General features: G+C 34.9%; 1 protein-coding gene across 3 annotated transcripts in view; it reads right to left on the bottom strand.

Annotated features, from left to right (window-relative positions):
- The window catches only part of LOC111155690 (PR/SET domain 5), a 222,148-nt gene that overhangs the window by 61,411 nt on the left and 146,589 nt on the right, over window positions 1-14,148 (bottom strand). For all 3 annotated transcript variants that reach the window (XM_022515994.1, XM_022516003.1, XM_022516012.1), the window contains 2 exons: window positions 10,854-11,014; window positions 7,443-7,536 (listed from right to left, as the gene is read on the bottom strand). In XM_022515994.1, the coding sequence (XP_022371702.1) occupies window positions 7,443-7,536; window positions 10,854-11,014 (255 nt within the window). The remainder of the gene's footprint in view (window positions 1-7,442; window positions 7,537-10,853; window positions 11,015-14,148) is intronic.

Below are 14,148 nucleotides of genomic sequence, written 5' to 3'. Positions count from 1 at the left end.
CACACTCGCTGTGCATGTTCTTATTCTAATCATCTAATCATGAAGAATGAATGGACTTCAGAAGGTAAATACAGGGTTGTAAAAGGTAACATTTTCAAAGTTAATGGAAAAAAACCCCGCAAAGTTTTGCCAGACTTCACCTTAGCAGTACAAAATGGAGGTAATTGGAAGGAGAGGGAAAAGGAGGGGAAAGAAGGTGAAGTGAGGATACAACTAGTTGATTACTTAAGGTAGTAAAGGATAAAACCAATCAAAATGTGAATTGGAGAAGTTCTTAAAATTTTTTTAAAAGCACTATTAACAAAAAATTACAATAGAGATAGAAATACTAAGACTCCTCCCAGAACTAACAGCAGTAATCCAATAGCTATGTTCTCACTGTCTTATAGAATGGCCATTAGTCATGAACCAATAAAATAAGACCTGTTCTGAGAAAATTTATATGAAGGAAACTGCCTTTAATACTCCACAAAGCAATACCATCACTATACTGAATAGGAAATGATGATAAAGATACCAATTGGCAAACTGGAAGGAAGAAACACAGACAGGAGTCCTGTTTTCTCTTCATAAAATGTAATGTTATTTGATGTTATAAAAAAAGAGAGAATTACCTTCCCAAAATATTGGTGGACACTTTGAATACTACAAAAATAAAAGGAAATTGACACCTTCAACATAATGGGAAAACCGTGAAAAGATTATTATCTCTATAAAAATCCTATCACATTGCACTGTACTCAAATGTACATCCACTCACTAAAAATCCCAACTATCAATAATTATTTCCTAGAAATTAAAAAAAAAAAAGTAATCCGTCCAACTACATGACATTCTGAAAAATGTCAAACTATATAAACATCAAATGGTTTTCTGGAAAACAAATATATGGAGACAGTAATATGATCAGTGGCTGCCAGGCATTGAGGGTGGGGGATAAACAGGCAAAGCGCAGAGGATTTTTCGGGCAGTGGAAGTACTCTGTACGATATCATATTGATGAAGACACATTACACATTTGTCCAAACCCGCAGAATGTACATCAAGAGTGAACCATAATGTAAGCTATAGACTTTGGGTGACTAAAATGTGTCAATGTGGGTTCATCAATTCTAACACATATCACATTGGGGATGTTGATAACAGAAGAGGGTATACATGTGGAGGGAGGGAGTAGGTGGGAATATCTCTGGATCTTCCCCTCATTTCACTGTGAACCTAAAACTAAAATAGATAGATGTTTATATCTATATTATTATATTATAATTATACACATAATATGCAATTATATATATTTATATATGTAAATAAATATTAGATATATTTATATCCATTTATAGATAAATATATTCTAAAAATAAGGTAAATAAAATCTTAAAAAAATAAGGCAAATCTAAAAAATAAAGGCAAAAAATCTGGAAAATTAAATTTAATTATCATTTTCTCTGTATGTTATTGCCTCTTATAAAGGTGACTCAGGAGAAAATGAACACGTGAATGCAAAATACACACACACACACACACATACACACACCCCTTCCATTTCACTCTAAAAGATAAAATTTTCATACTACTAAAATAATATGTGACTTAGAGAATTCCATTCGTCTTTTATACTGGAGAACTTACAGAATGTGTGTAATTCTTGTAATTAAAACAACTGTGTAGCAGCTGTTTAGCAAAAAAGAAGAGATAATACAAGTATAAAATAGAACTAAATAAAATAAAACAGAATAAAATAAAATAGAAATAAAATAGTCAAAAGATTTGGGTCTTACTACCCTGACTCGATAGGTCATTTACTTCTCTGAATCTCATCTTCCTTAACTAGAAAATGAGAATGGTCTTAGAAACCTATCACACTTACTGTGGAAGGATTAACTCAGATATTTGAAAGAGCTTCTCTCCTTCAATAAGCTTGATTAAAAACCCGAGACTGATCTGCCCTGGCCTTCAGTTCAGAATCCAGTCATGGAGCAGATACTCAAAGTAAGTACAGTATCATAACTGAAAAGAGATGTTTATATATAGTAAGCAATGGAATCCCCAAATCTCTACTAGATGAGAGGCTACGGAGAGCAAGAGACTTTAATATCCTACACAATTGTTTGTAATTATTCCAGTTCCTGTATAGTGGACCTTGTCAAACAAAATGGATAGGGTATTTGTCAGGACCAATTTCCTCTACCTTTTTTCTAATAAGAATTTTAAAAACCAGGCAAGTCCAAGTTAAAAAGAGTCATGGTAAGTTTTTAGTGCTGTTTGGCCAAATATTGTTCTTTATTCCTTCATTTAAGCACTGTAATTTTGCATATATTGGTGAGTTAAATCTTAACTATTAGTTAACCAACACATTAACTGTTATTTATTATACAATTGTTTACAACCAATAGCATGATAAAGCAATGGGGTAAAGAACGGAAAGGAGAGCAAAGGGCCCAACTTTATATTTATAAATATATTTTATATATATATATATATATATAAATATTTATATATTATATATTTATACATTTGGTAAGTTTTTTCTTTGATTCTAACATTTCTCAAAGTGAATTCCATGATTGTATAGTTAATTTATGAAAAATGATTTTATGGTCAATTAAATTTACATTAAAATCCAGGACTTCTCGCTATGAAGCCAGCATTCTTTCCACCACCCCACAGGTACAATAATTGTTTGTAGTTTCTTTCATTTATTCAAGAAGCATTTGCTAGTTTCTTTCTCCATGCCAGGCATAGTAAACAAGTGATTTATCAGATATGGGCAGAGCTCTAAGGGAACAGAGAACTTACGAATGACTAAAGAAGTATGAGCACTTGGAAGTGTGCTGTGTTGAGAGAAGTACAAGACAGAGCATACCCACCTAATGTGGTGGGAGTGAGGGATGGTCACGTGACATATCATGGAGAAAGTTACATTTACTTGTAGACTCGGGAAAAGTGAAAGAAGCCTAATAAGTGAGCCTGGAATGTCAAATGGAAGAGGAATTAATAACTGGTGAGTCTTGTGATAGGTAAGGGACAGTCATTTTGCAGAAAGCCAGGGTAAACCACGAGATTTATAGTCAGATAACAGCGTGACTGCGTAAGCCTTACCAACTCTTTAAGCCTTCTTTTGTAAAAAACAGATATACTTTACAATGTATTTAAAAAAAAACAAACAAACTTCTAAAGACTCTACGCCAATTGCAAATTTCATGGAATTCCCTTTTCGAGATGACTAAGCATGCAGTAATGAAGTTCTGCTTCAGAAGAAGAATCTGAGTTTTCTCTGAGTGGCATGACTAAGTGACAAAACAGAACAATAGAAAGTCTGTTTATATTTAAAGAATAGAAGTCTTTCTGTTGAAAGAACTAGGCTTTGAGAGACATTTGAACAAGATGTAAGCTGTGAAGCTGGATGTTCAGGAAACAGTTCTTAGCAGCAGTTGGCTGGCATCTGCATACACTCAGTTGTTCTTACTGGAAAGAACACTCCCACTTTTAATTACAAAAATTTTCAAACAGGCAGAAAAATTGGAAAAGTAGTACAATAAGCCATATATATCCTCACTTGGGTTTAATATCACCATATTTGCTTCCTCACTCTCATTTGTCCCTTTTTAAAATATATTTTTGCACTTCTTTTTGCTGCTTCATTTGAGAATCAGATGCAGAAAGATGTCATATCTAAATAATTTATTTTTTCTTATTTATTCTTATTTATTTTTTAAGATCTTATTTATTTATTTGACACAGAGAAAGCAGGAGAGCACAGGTTGGGGGAGGGAGAAGCAGACTCCCCACTGAGCAGGGAGCCCAGGTGAGCCTCAATCCCAGGATCCTGGGATCATGACCTGAGCCAAAGGTAGACGCTTAACAACTGAGCCACCCAGACATCCCAGGTCTAAATAATTTAGCATAAATCTAATAATAGCAGGTACATGTATAATCATAATGTTAATATATTTCAAATATTTTATTAGACAAGAAACTTATTATGTGAAGACACAGAAAATCTTCAAGAAAATTCAAGTTGTCCATATTTATAATAAGAAGAAATAACCAGCTAATGATTTAGCATTTAACCTCTAAGGTCTTTATATATAAATATATTATCGTTACAAAAATATACCATTTTTTTGTAACTTATGTTTCTTTTCATGGTAATTAATACATGATGTACTAGTATATCATATTGCTCTTATTGTTTACAGTATATTCTAATTTATAGATATACCATAATTTATTTAACCAGTCTTCTCAATGTTGGATTTGCAAGCTCTATTTCCATTTTTTTCCCACTGTTATCAACAGCTCTTCAAGGAACAGGAGACTGTTCTTTTTTTTAAACAAATTTTACTGCCTATGGTCTCCTTGTGGACTTAGAAATCAAGTATACTATGGGTTTATGCCTAATAAGGAAGATAAAAAGCCAAGGACAACTTTTTTTTTTTTAAAGATTTTATTTATTTGACAGACAGAGAGAGAGAGAGAGAGAGAGAGAGAGAGATCACAAGTAGGCAGAGAGGCAGGCAGAGAGAGAGAGAAGAGGAAGCAGGCTCCCCACTGAGCAGAGAGCCCGATGTGGGGCTCGATCCCAGGACCCTGAGACCATGACCTGAGCCGAAAGCAGAGGCTTAACCCACTGAGCCACCCAGGTGCTCCCAAGGACAACTTTTGATGTGACAAGGTAAATTAAACTTTTAAGAGGTTATCTTGGAGAACATTACAGTTTAATTTTAAGAAAGAAGTTGGTGAGAAACACATAGTTCAGAATTTAAAACACCACTAAAAATAATTTTTCCAACCAAGTCCTTCTTTCAACATTTATTAAACAAAAAGGTCTGGTTAATCAGGAACACAGCCACCTAAATGCATTTTTTCCAACAAAAATGCATTTTTCAGGGTAATACATATTTTGAAAATCCCGTGATTATTTATGCCAGACAACATGATAGTAAATTAGCTTCTTATCAACAGTCAATCAAGATTATGTTTATAAATTATTAAAGTTTCAGTATATTTAATGATTTAGGATCTTGATAAACTTGAAAGAAAGGAAAAGGAAAGATACTGAACATAATATTCTCAGGATAATATCCTGTAAGAAGGAAAAACCTAAGAAAAGGAGAGAACAATAATATAAGAAATTATATCAATCACCTGTTTCTTCTATACAATCAGGACATGGTGCTAAGCCTCTGACATGATTTTAAGTCCACCGGCCCTCAACATGGTCTCTACCGCTCTTTTCCTTTTGCTTCTCTCTCTTCTTTTTGTTGTTCTCTGCTTCTGTTTTGGTCCCCAAAACTTCACTTTCCCTGGATACTTCTAAGCAAGAAGACCTCCTTTCTCTCATTAGGATATCCATTATTCTACATCCATCATGTATAATGTTTGATATGTTCTTGATTATAGGTTTCATTTAAAAGTATTGAAGAGGCCACGCTAAGATTACAAATACTACTTTGACATTATGTCTTTTAGCTTTAGCCAAAAAATTTCCAGAATAAGAAATCATGTTCCACTGTTGTCCTTTCCTCTGCCTATGTGTAATAACTGTACTATTGATTCTTTGGCCTAAGTAAGCTAACATTTCCTCACCCATAAAATAGTTACTATGCTAGACATCTACTGCCTGAGGTACTGGGAGTACAGTGATAAAGTCAAATACTCTCCCTCTTGAATAGGAAGCTTCAGCAGTGTAATCCAGTTACATCTTATCATATACAGTCCAGCTACTGAAAACCATTAAGATTCAGGTAAAATAATCTGGCTATCAATATTTAGAGTATTTTTTCAAGTTTTTTCAAGTATTTCTCTACATAATAGACAAAATCCAGACAAGGTTCTGTCAATATTTAATTGTTTAAATATATTTGCTAATGACATACTCAGTTCGGGATTAGTATCCAAAATATGCTAAGAACTCATACAACTCAAGACCAAAACAACAAATAATCCAATGAAAAAATGTGCAGAAGACATGAACAGGCATTTTTCCAAAGAAGACATCCAGATGGCCAACAGACACATGAAAAGATGCTCAACATCACTCATCGTCAGGGAAACGCAAATCGAAACCACAATGAGATATCTCACATCTGTCAGAATACCTAGTATCAAAAAGACTAGAAATAACAAGTGGTGGTGAGACTGTAGAGAACGGGGAACCCTCGTAAACTTATCGGTAGGAATGTAAATTGATACAGCCACTCTGGAAAACAGTTTGGAGGGTCCTCAAAAAAACTTAAAATGGAAGCACCATATGATGCAGTAATTGCACTTCTGGGTATTTACCCAAAGAAAACGAAAACACTAATTCAAAAAGATGTATGCACCTCTATGTTCACTGCAGCATCATTTACAAGGGCCAAGATATGGAGGCAACACAATGTAAATATCTATTGACAGATAAATGGATAAGAGAAATGTGGTATATATACATGATGGAATATGACCTAATCATAAAAAGGAACGATATCTTGTCATTTACAAGAGTATGGATGGACCTAGAGGATATTATACTAAGTAACTGAAAGACAAATACCCTACAATTTCACTTATATGTGGAATCTAAAAAACAAACAAAAAAACAAATGCCAACTCCAACAACAAAAAGAGAAACAGACTCATAGAGAACTAACTAGTGATTGCCAGAGGGGAAGGCAGTGGGGGATGGGTGAAATAGGTGAAGAAGATAAGGGAATAAACTTCAGTCACAAAATAAATCATGGGGATAAAAAGTGCAGCAGTGAGAATATAGTCAATAATACTGTAATAACTTTGTACGGTGACAGATGGTATGTTAGACTTATCCTAGACTTACCATGGTGAGCTTTTTATAACACATATAATTACCAGATCACTATGTTGTATACCTGAAACAAATATTCTATGTCAACTATACTTCAGTTAAAATTTTAAAAAAGAATATTTAGTTGTTTATTCAGGCTTCACTAGGGCACAGTCCTTTTTCATGGGAGAAATTGCACAAAAAGTCAGAAGAAATCAAGGGACGATCCCTTTAGGAAGTAATCCATGGCATACTGGACATTATGGTTGCATCACCCTCATATCCAATAAAATCCTACAGCGTCCAGGCAATATTCCAAGAACTTTCTAAATTTAAAAAAGCCACATTTGATGTCAGTTATAGGAAGGAATTTTAAGAGGAGGCCCTTAGCCTTCTATAAAAAGTCAAACTGCTATTCCCTATTCCTCTATTAGAACAGAATATACAGTAAATCACAATTATATCACAACCAAACATTAGCCAAATTATTTCCATTTCAGATATTTAACTTAATTGGGAAAGTAAACTTATTTAAAATTTTTCTCCAGTAAGGGACTGGATTCTATAAAATTAGAAGGAAGAGAAAACAGCTAAGACTATATTTCTACTTTTAAAAGAATTTGATTTAAGTTGTTTTTATCACCAATTACAATCTACATACCTGTGTGACTACGGATATGAACTCTCAGTGTACCACTGCTGGCAAATTTCTGGCCACAATATGGGCAGATTTTCTCCTTTTCTCCTGTATGTGTCTAAATGGAAAGGAATAAAAAGGGTCGAGGATAAATATAAAGAATTAGGTAAAAATGATTAAGTGCCTCTGACAATGGTAAATCCTTTTTTTCCAGGATTATGTTTCATTAAAATGATTTAGTATCACAATGAGATTTTAAACAATTTATCATGAGTATTCCCTCTGGTTCAAAAAAACAAAAAAAACAAAAAACCCCCAAACCTTAGACTCCTGCATTAGTGCTAATTTGAAAATAATTCTGCAGTTTACTTTTTAAGCCTTTATGGAGCCCCCAAGTAAAAATGATTAAGTTATACAAAACCAGTATATGCTGGCAAAACCACATAATCAAAATGGGGTTACAGCTCCCTTGACTGCTGCCAAGAAATACTTCCTTAGAAGCATTTTTCACATTCTTTGTGTGTATTTAACTCCCAAGGACAGAATTAATCTCAATAAAGTAATCTGTTATTTGCATTACGCTTGCCTGACTGGATTGATTTTACAGCAAAGCAGAAAGGAATATAAATCTGACTTGATCTTGAAAATCAGCAGGTGTTAATTGAGCAGTCAATTTGAAAGAACATCCTTGCCCTCAACATACCTTTAATTTCAGCATAAAACAACCACACAAGGAAAGGTGAATATGTATCATCAAAAGTGAATTTTTTTTTAAGATTTCATTTATCTATTCGACAGACAGAGATCACAAGTAGGCAGAGAGGCAGGCAGAGAGAGAGAGGAAGGGAAGCAGGCTCCCCGCTGAGCAGAGAGCCCGACGCGGGGCTCGATCCCAGGACCCCAAGACCATGACCTGAGCCGAAAGCAGAGGCTTAACCCACTGAGCCACCCAGGCACCCCTCATCAAAAGTGAATTTTGACAGAATGTTAGAGAGTTTAAAGAAAAGAGCAGGCTCTCCCAAAAAAAAAAAAAAAAAAAAAGGAGACAGATGGAGCTTTTAAAACTTGTCTCACAATCTCATCAGGAGATCTTATTCTACCAGCATCCAAAATAGGTCATTCCAATAAATGAGATGTCAGAGCTACTTTTCAAGTCCCATTGTTTTTTAAACTTAGGAGAAGGGGAAAAGAAGGGAGAAGAGGGAAATTACTTCAGATATCTGCACACTGTCAGTGACACTTCATAAATTTTTTTTTTTTAATTTCAATGATGACCTACACATTAACGAAAGCATACAGCAGATCATCTGGGTTACTACCACAACACAGAGTTTCTAGGGCCTGTGTTTGCATTAGGTTTGTGCAAATTACTGGCATTGCCATGGGCTAATGTAAAAAGAATGGGAAAGTTTTTTTGTTTTTCTTTTTTTTAAATATGTTCCCAGCAGGGACACACTGGCAGGGATAGAGTGAAAGGAGTAGGGCAGTCTCATCTCAGAAAACAACCAGTGTAGCAAAACATTCTCCATATTAATTGCTAACTTTAATATAATTAGTTTCATAGCCTTATTGGCATTTAATTTGAAAATTTCCACATTTGAATTATAATCTGCATTTGGATAGATACTATTGTATTTGTGGTTTTTAAAACAGTTATAAACTAAATACCTTAGTCAACATCAGTGTCCTTTTAAATATTTTTCCATTGAAAATGATTTATATTATATTCAAATTTCAGAAATCTAGTCTAACCAACTGCCACGCTAGCCAATGACACTGGCTACAACAGACATCTCCTTGATTCTCCATTTGGCAGGCACTTAACTTTCCATTTTCACTCTAAGTTCTTATACAAAACAGTTATACATTCTTTATAGTAAGAGCCGTTACTCCCATGGTTCCCATTATGGCTCATTTTAAAGGAAATGGTATAGCACTTTAACATAGAGCAGACCTATATTCTTCTCATTCCCTGACAGAAGGGGCAAGATACATCAATTCTTTCTTGACTAGTGTACGGTTGCTTAGAAATTGTGTATATCTATTATTAAAACATTGGATTACTCCAAAGAGGCAACTACCAATTTATTTATCGTATCTTTATAAAATCCACAGAATTTCTTTTGCTGCTACATAAGTATTTCATTGCTCACTTACATGACCTGACTTGTCAGTGGTACAAGGTTCAAACCAAACAACATTCAGTCAACAATAGTGAAAAGAATTAAAATGCTTCTTTGGTTTAATTCAAAAATATATCTTATTATTAGGTATGGAATTTGGTTAACTGGTTTTAAAAGACATTTAAGGTATAACATTAAAATATCTTAAATATAGATAAGAAAGCATGGAACAGATCACTATGACAATATTGGTAAATGTATAAGACAAACACAAATAATGCTCTGCCACGACAATCTATGATTGTGGACAAACAACTATTACCTCTCTTGAAAACTCACTATTTTTTTCCCAGGTTGATTAAACAAGACACAAATTTATTAAATTCATACAAAAAATAATTCAAGCAAAGAAAGGTGAAAAATTATCCTCTCCAGAAATTTGAAAAGAGTAGACAATATTATTACTGAACATTAAAGAAACAGGTAATGGACAATTCAGTCCTTTGACACAGCCACACTAAAGACAGGTACCAAAATAAAATTCACACTGAAAAACGAGTTACTTCCTCACATTCACTTAGCAGTGCACACTAAGTAGCCGCATCTATGACACTTCATAGTCATTTCTAAAGTCAACATTAAAATCTATAATGGTGTTTGTTACATATGAACATTGCTATTTTTGAAAATACCCTTAAAATGTACTTACAAACCAAATAAAAATAACCTCTTGATTTGCTTAAAGTAATTAGCATAACACAAAAAAGATAATCTCCAAATCACTGTAAGAACCTCATTTTATTTGAGTTAAGCAAATACTTATCAAGTCCCTCTTCTGTACCAGAACTTCCCTAGGCCTAGAGATGCAAGATGAAGAAGAACAGTTCCAATCCTAGAAAAGAGCTCAATCTAATAACTTGTCAATAAACACCTGAATTATCTCTGAAAAATAAAATTAAGGCACTGATCATTTTTTAAGTAAAAACCTACATTAATTCAAAAACTTACAAAAACTGACAAGCTTTCACTCATCAAATACTTTGTACAACCCATCTATCACCATAGTTCAGTGCTGTGGTGAAGAACTCACCTCAATCTAGGTTCACCTTCATCTGAAAGATTATACCTCTTCTGAAAAAGTAAAGAGAACTGACATTTTCTGAAGAGCTCATATAAACCACGCATCCCTTGTCATTTGGAGGAAATATGTTGATTAATTAATATAAAATTGATTATCACATTATAACTAGCATGCATGCCCATATTGTTGAAGTATGTAATTCATTCAAACATACAGAAGGCTTCTACTTACTTTCTTATGACTTCTAAGCACTGAAGGTGTAACAAACGCCTTATTACAGAGCTCGCATCTGTATTTCTTGTGTCTTTCATGGACCACCTGGACGTGAACATTTAAGGTATCCTTCCTTTTAAAGGTAGCATCACAGTGATGGCACTTGAAAGTCCTCTCACCTTAGAAATGAAAACATTAAATAAAAGAAAGATCAGATGCAAGAGCCGAATGATGTTATCTCCCCCTCATGGGTACCAGATATAGTGTTCTTTTCTCCAAAAATTTATTATAGCCAGAAAAGGTAATTTTTCACATCCTTCAATTCCACATTTGCTCATTCATTGTGTGACCAGCGGGAAGTGCTTGAACCCTCTTACATTCTCAGACTCTTTAACTGGAAAAGGTGGAGACTCAATTAGCTAACTTTCTAAAGGAACCATAAACTTTCTTTAGAAGTAGTAGGTCTTTCTCAGGCAGTGGCTCAGGGTTGAAGTAGATTCTCATGGTGACAAAAAGCTTCTGTCAAGCAGAGTAAGTGGCATTTGGGGCCCCTCCTAAACTCTCCTCACTCCCACCACAGCCCCTGTGGTCTTTAAGGGACAGGGCAGAATAGGGTCATGGGTAGCGAGGTGCGGAGTGAAGCCCCCACAGGCACACAGAAATGGGTCAGAGCCAGACCCCTGCTAAGACAGGAGAGGGCTACGACACCCCTTCCTTCCTCAGCACTATCTCAGGAATTTGGACTAGAGGCTCCCTAACATGGTCCCTGGTCTGCTAATTAATTTAATTACCTTCCAGGCTCTCATCAGACAGGTTGGGGGGTTGCCTCTCAGAAAGGCAGCTGGACTGGGGCAACTATCCTTTTCTACCCTAGAGCCCCTGGGTACCTGTGAGGATATTCACCTTGTTCTCATTTTATAGCCTCGGCCCACAGGGAAAGCAACTCCACAAACTCTGTTTCGGGATGTATGGTATGGTATTTTTTAAACTTGCATATGCATGGAAGTACATGATTATGTAAGAAAGACAGCCTAGTATTTGAATATATCTTCCCCTTTTAAAAAACAATTATATTAGTACAGATCTACATATTATATTCACTATGAGACAAAAGATAACTTTCTACATTGAAATAGATTACCTCAATTTCCTACTTCCTACTTCCCTCCATTATAACCAACACAGACTTAGAAATGTGAAGATCCTACTATTTCTTCATACCAAATTTAAGGAAGCAAGGACAAAAAGAGGTGAAAAGGAAAAAAAGAAAAAGACAAATGACGCTTTTCAAACAGAATTATGGCTCTTTAACTTAAAATCTTGGAGAGCCCTGATGGAATCTGATGCTTGGAACAAAGTTACATCCAAACCATGCAAGAATTGTGTAGATTCTCAGAGCTATGTTTATATGTTGCCTTTGTGCATTTTTGTTGCTGGGTACTGTCACTATAATCTAGTTTGTCTTTATATATCATTTTAGATTTAAATACCTCATTTGTATAAAATATATAATAGTAATAATAGTAATAGTAATAGTAAAAGAAATGATCAATGACATAAGATTATAAATAAAGCAAAGCAACTCAGGAACAATGAAAAAACAAAAACAAGGGTTGCCTGCATGGCCTAGTAGGTTAAGCTTCAGACTCTTGGTTTCAGCTCAGGTCATGATCTCAGGGTCACTGGGTCCAATCCTGTGTCTTAGAACTCTGTGCTCAGTGGGGTGTCTGCTTAGGATTCCCTTCCTCTCCTTCTCCTTCTGCTTCTCCCTGTCCTCCTCTCAAAATAAATGAGTAAATGTTTACAATTAAGTAAATAACAAAACAAAACAGTAATTCTCCAAGATTTCTCCTATTAAAGCATTTCTATTAAACTATCACATGAATCAAAATATTGATTCCTATACAAAGACCTCATCAAGCTATACCAAGGGAGTCCTTACCTTTCTTCTTTCAAATTTTAATACCAGATTTCTTTGTTTTAAGCTTATCAGAATTTTTTAACTCTGAAGAGATTTTATCTGATGTTATCAGATTTCTTTGCCTTAAAGAAATAAACATAGGATTAAAGATAGGATTTTTCCTATCTTAAAACCAAGAAGCAAGCTAGTAACCTGCCTTTTGGTTTTCCATATGTTAGAAAATAGCAGTAATTTCCAAAATAATTATGACGTTATTTTTCATATTTTGAGCCAGAATACTGATATAAGTTTCTAAAACAGCCTGCATGTTTTGAAGTTAAATAGGTTTTCATTTTCATACTGTGTAAGATAACATCTAGTATTTTGTCTTACTCTGTCTCCTTCTGGTTTTTCCCATCCTTTTAGCTCATTTGCCTTATCTGATGTTTAATTTTACCTTCAATAACCCACTTGCTCAGTCAACTACAAAGCTGACTTCCCAGCCAAATGTCTTGGTGCAGCTTCATAAAGCCTGTGATTAATGTGCTGACCAACATTATATTAAATACAGAATGTGCAAACACAGTCCACACCGCTGCTTCAATCCTCTGCTTCAAGTATATGGGAGCCAATCAGCAGAAATCAAAATTAGTAGGTTCCTTATAATAAAAATTCCTTGTTGTTATTGAAACTAATTTTCATCTATCCAAACAAAAATTTCCTGAGCATACAGGCCAAATTTGGCCACAGAAGTCTTAATAGTATGAATGAGGTTCACTCACCCCAATTCCTACTCAAAAATCCATTCATCCCATAATGACTTTTTTTCTTAATCAAATGAGAGCGTGATGGGATGGAAATTACTGCTGTTACAGGGCAAATTTTCTTTTCTTTTTTTTTTTTTAAAGATTTATTTATTTATTTGAGAGAGAGACAGAGATAGCAAGGGAGAGCACGAGTGGGAACAGAGGGTGAAGCAGGCTCCCTGCTGAGCAAGGAGCCCTAATGTAGGACTTGATCCCAGGACCCTGGGATCATGACCTGGGCCAAACACAGCAGCTTAATCAACTGAGCCACCCAGGCACCCTAAATTTTATTTCTTAAATGCATGGCTGTCCTTAATAAAGAAAGAGAAAGTTGTGTTGACCAATTCTCCAGAGCTGTAAGGTCAAATGCAGAGTGGCACGGACCTTAACACTATCTTTTCTGTAGGAAAAGAGGCATTTCGTCATGATCTTACCACTTAGTATTTTCAAAAACTTTACTATGCTGAGTGAAGTAAGTCAAGCAGAGAAAGCCAATTATCATATGGTTTCACTTACTTGTGAAGCATAAGGAATAACAGAGAGGACATTGGGAGATGGAGAGGAGAAGTGAGTTGGGAGAAATTGGAGCAGGGGAGACAAACCATGA

This window comes from Enhydra lutris, unplaced genomic scaffold (assembly GCF_002288905.1).
Source record: "Enhydra lutris kenyoni isolate GAN:26980312 unplaced genomic scaffold, ASM228890v2 scaffoldscaffold3, whole genome shotgun sequence".
Classification (NCBI taxonomy): Eukaryota; Metazoa; Chordata; class Mammalia; order Carnivora; family Mustelidae; genus Enhydra; species Enhydra lutris.
The sequence above is the reverse complement of the archived record's forward strand: the minus strand, read 5'-3'. Positions and strand labels throughout refer to the sequence as shown.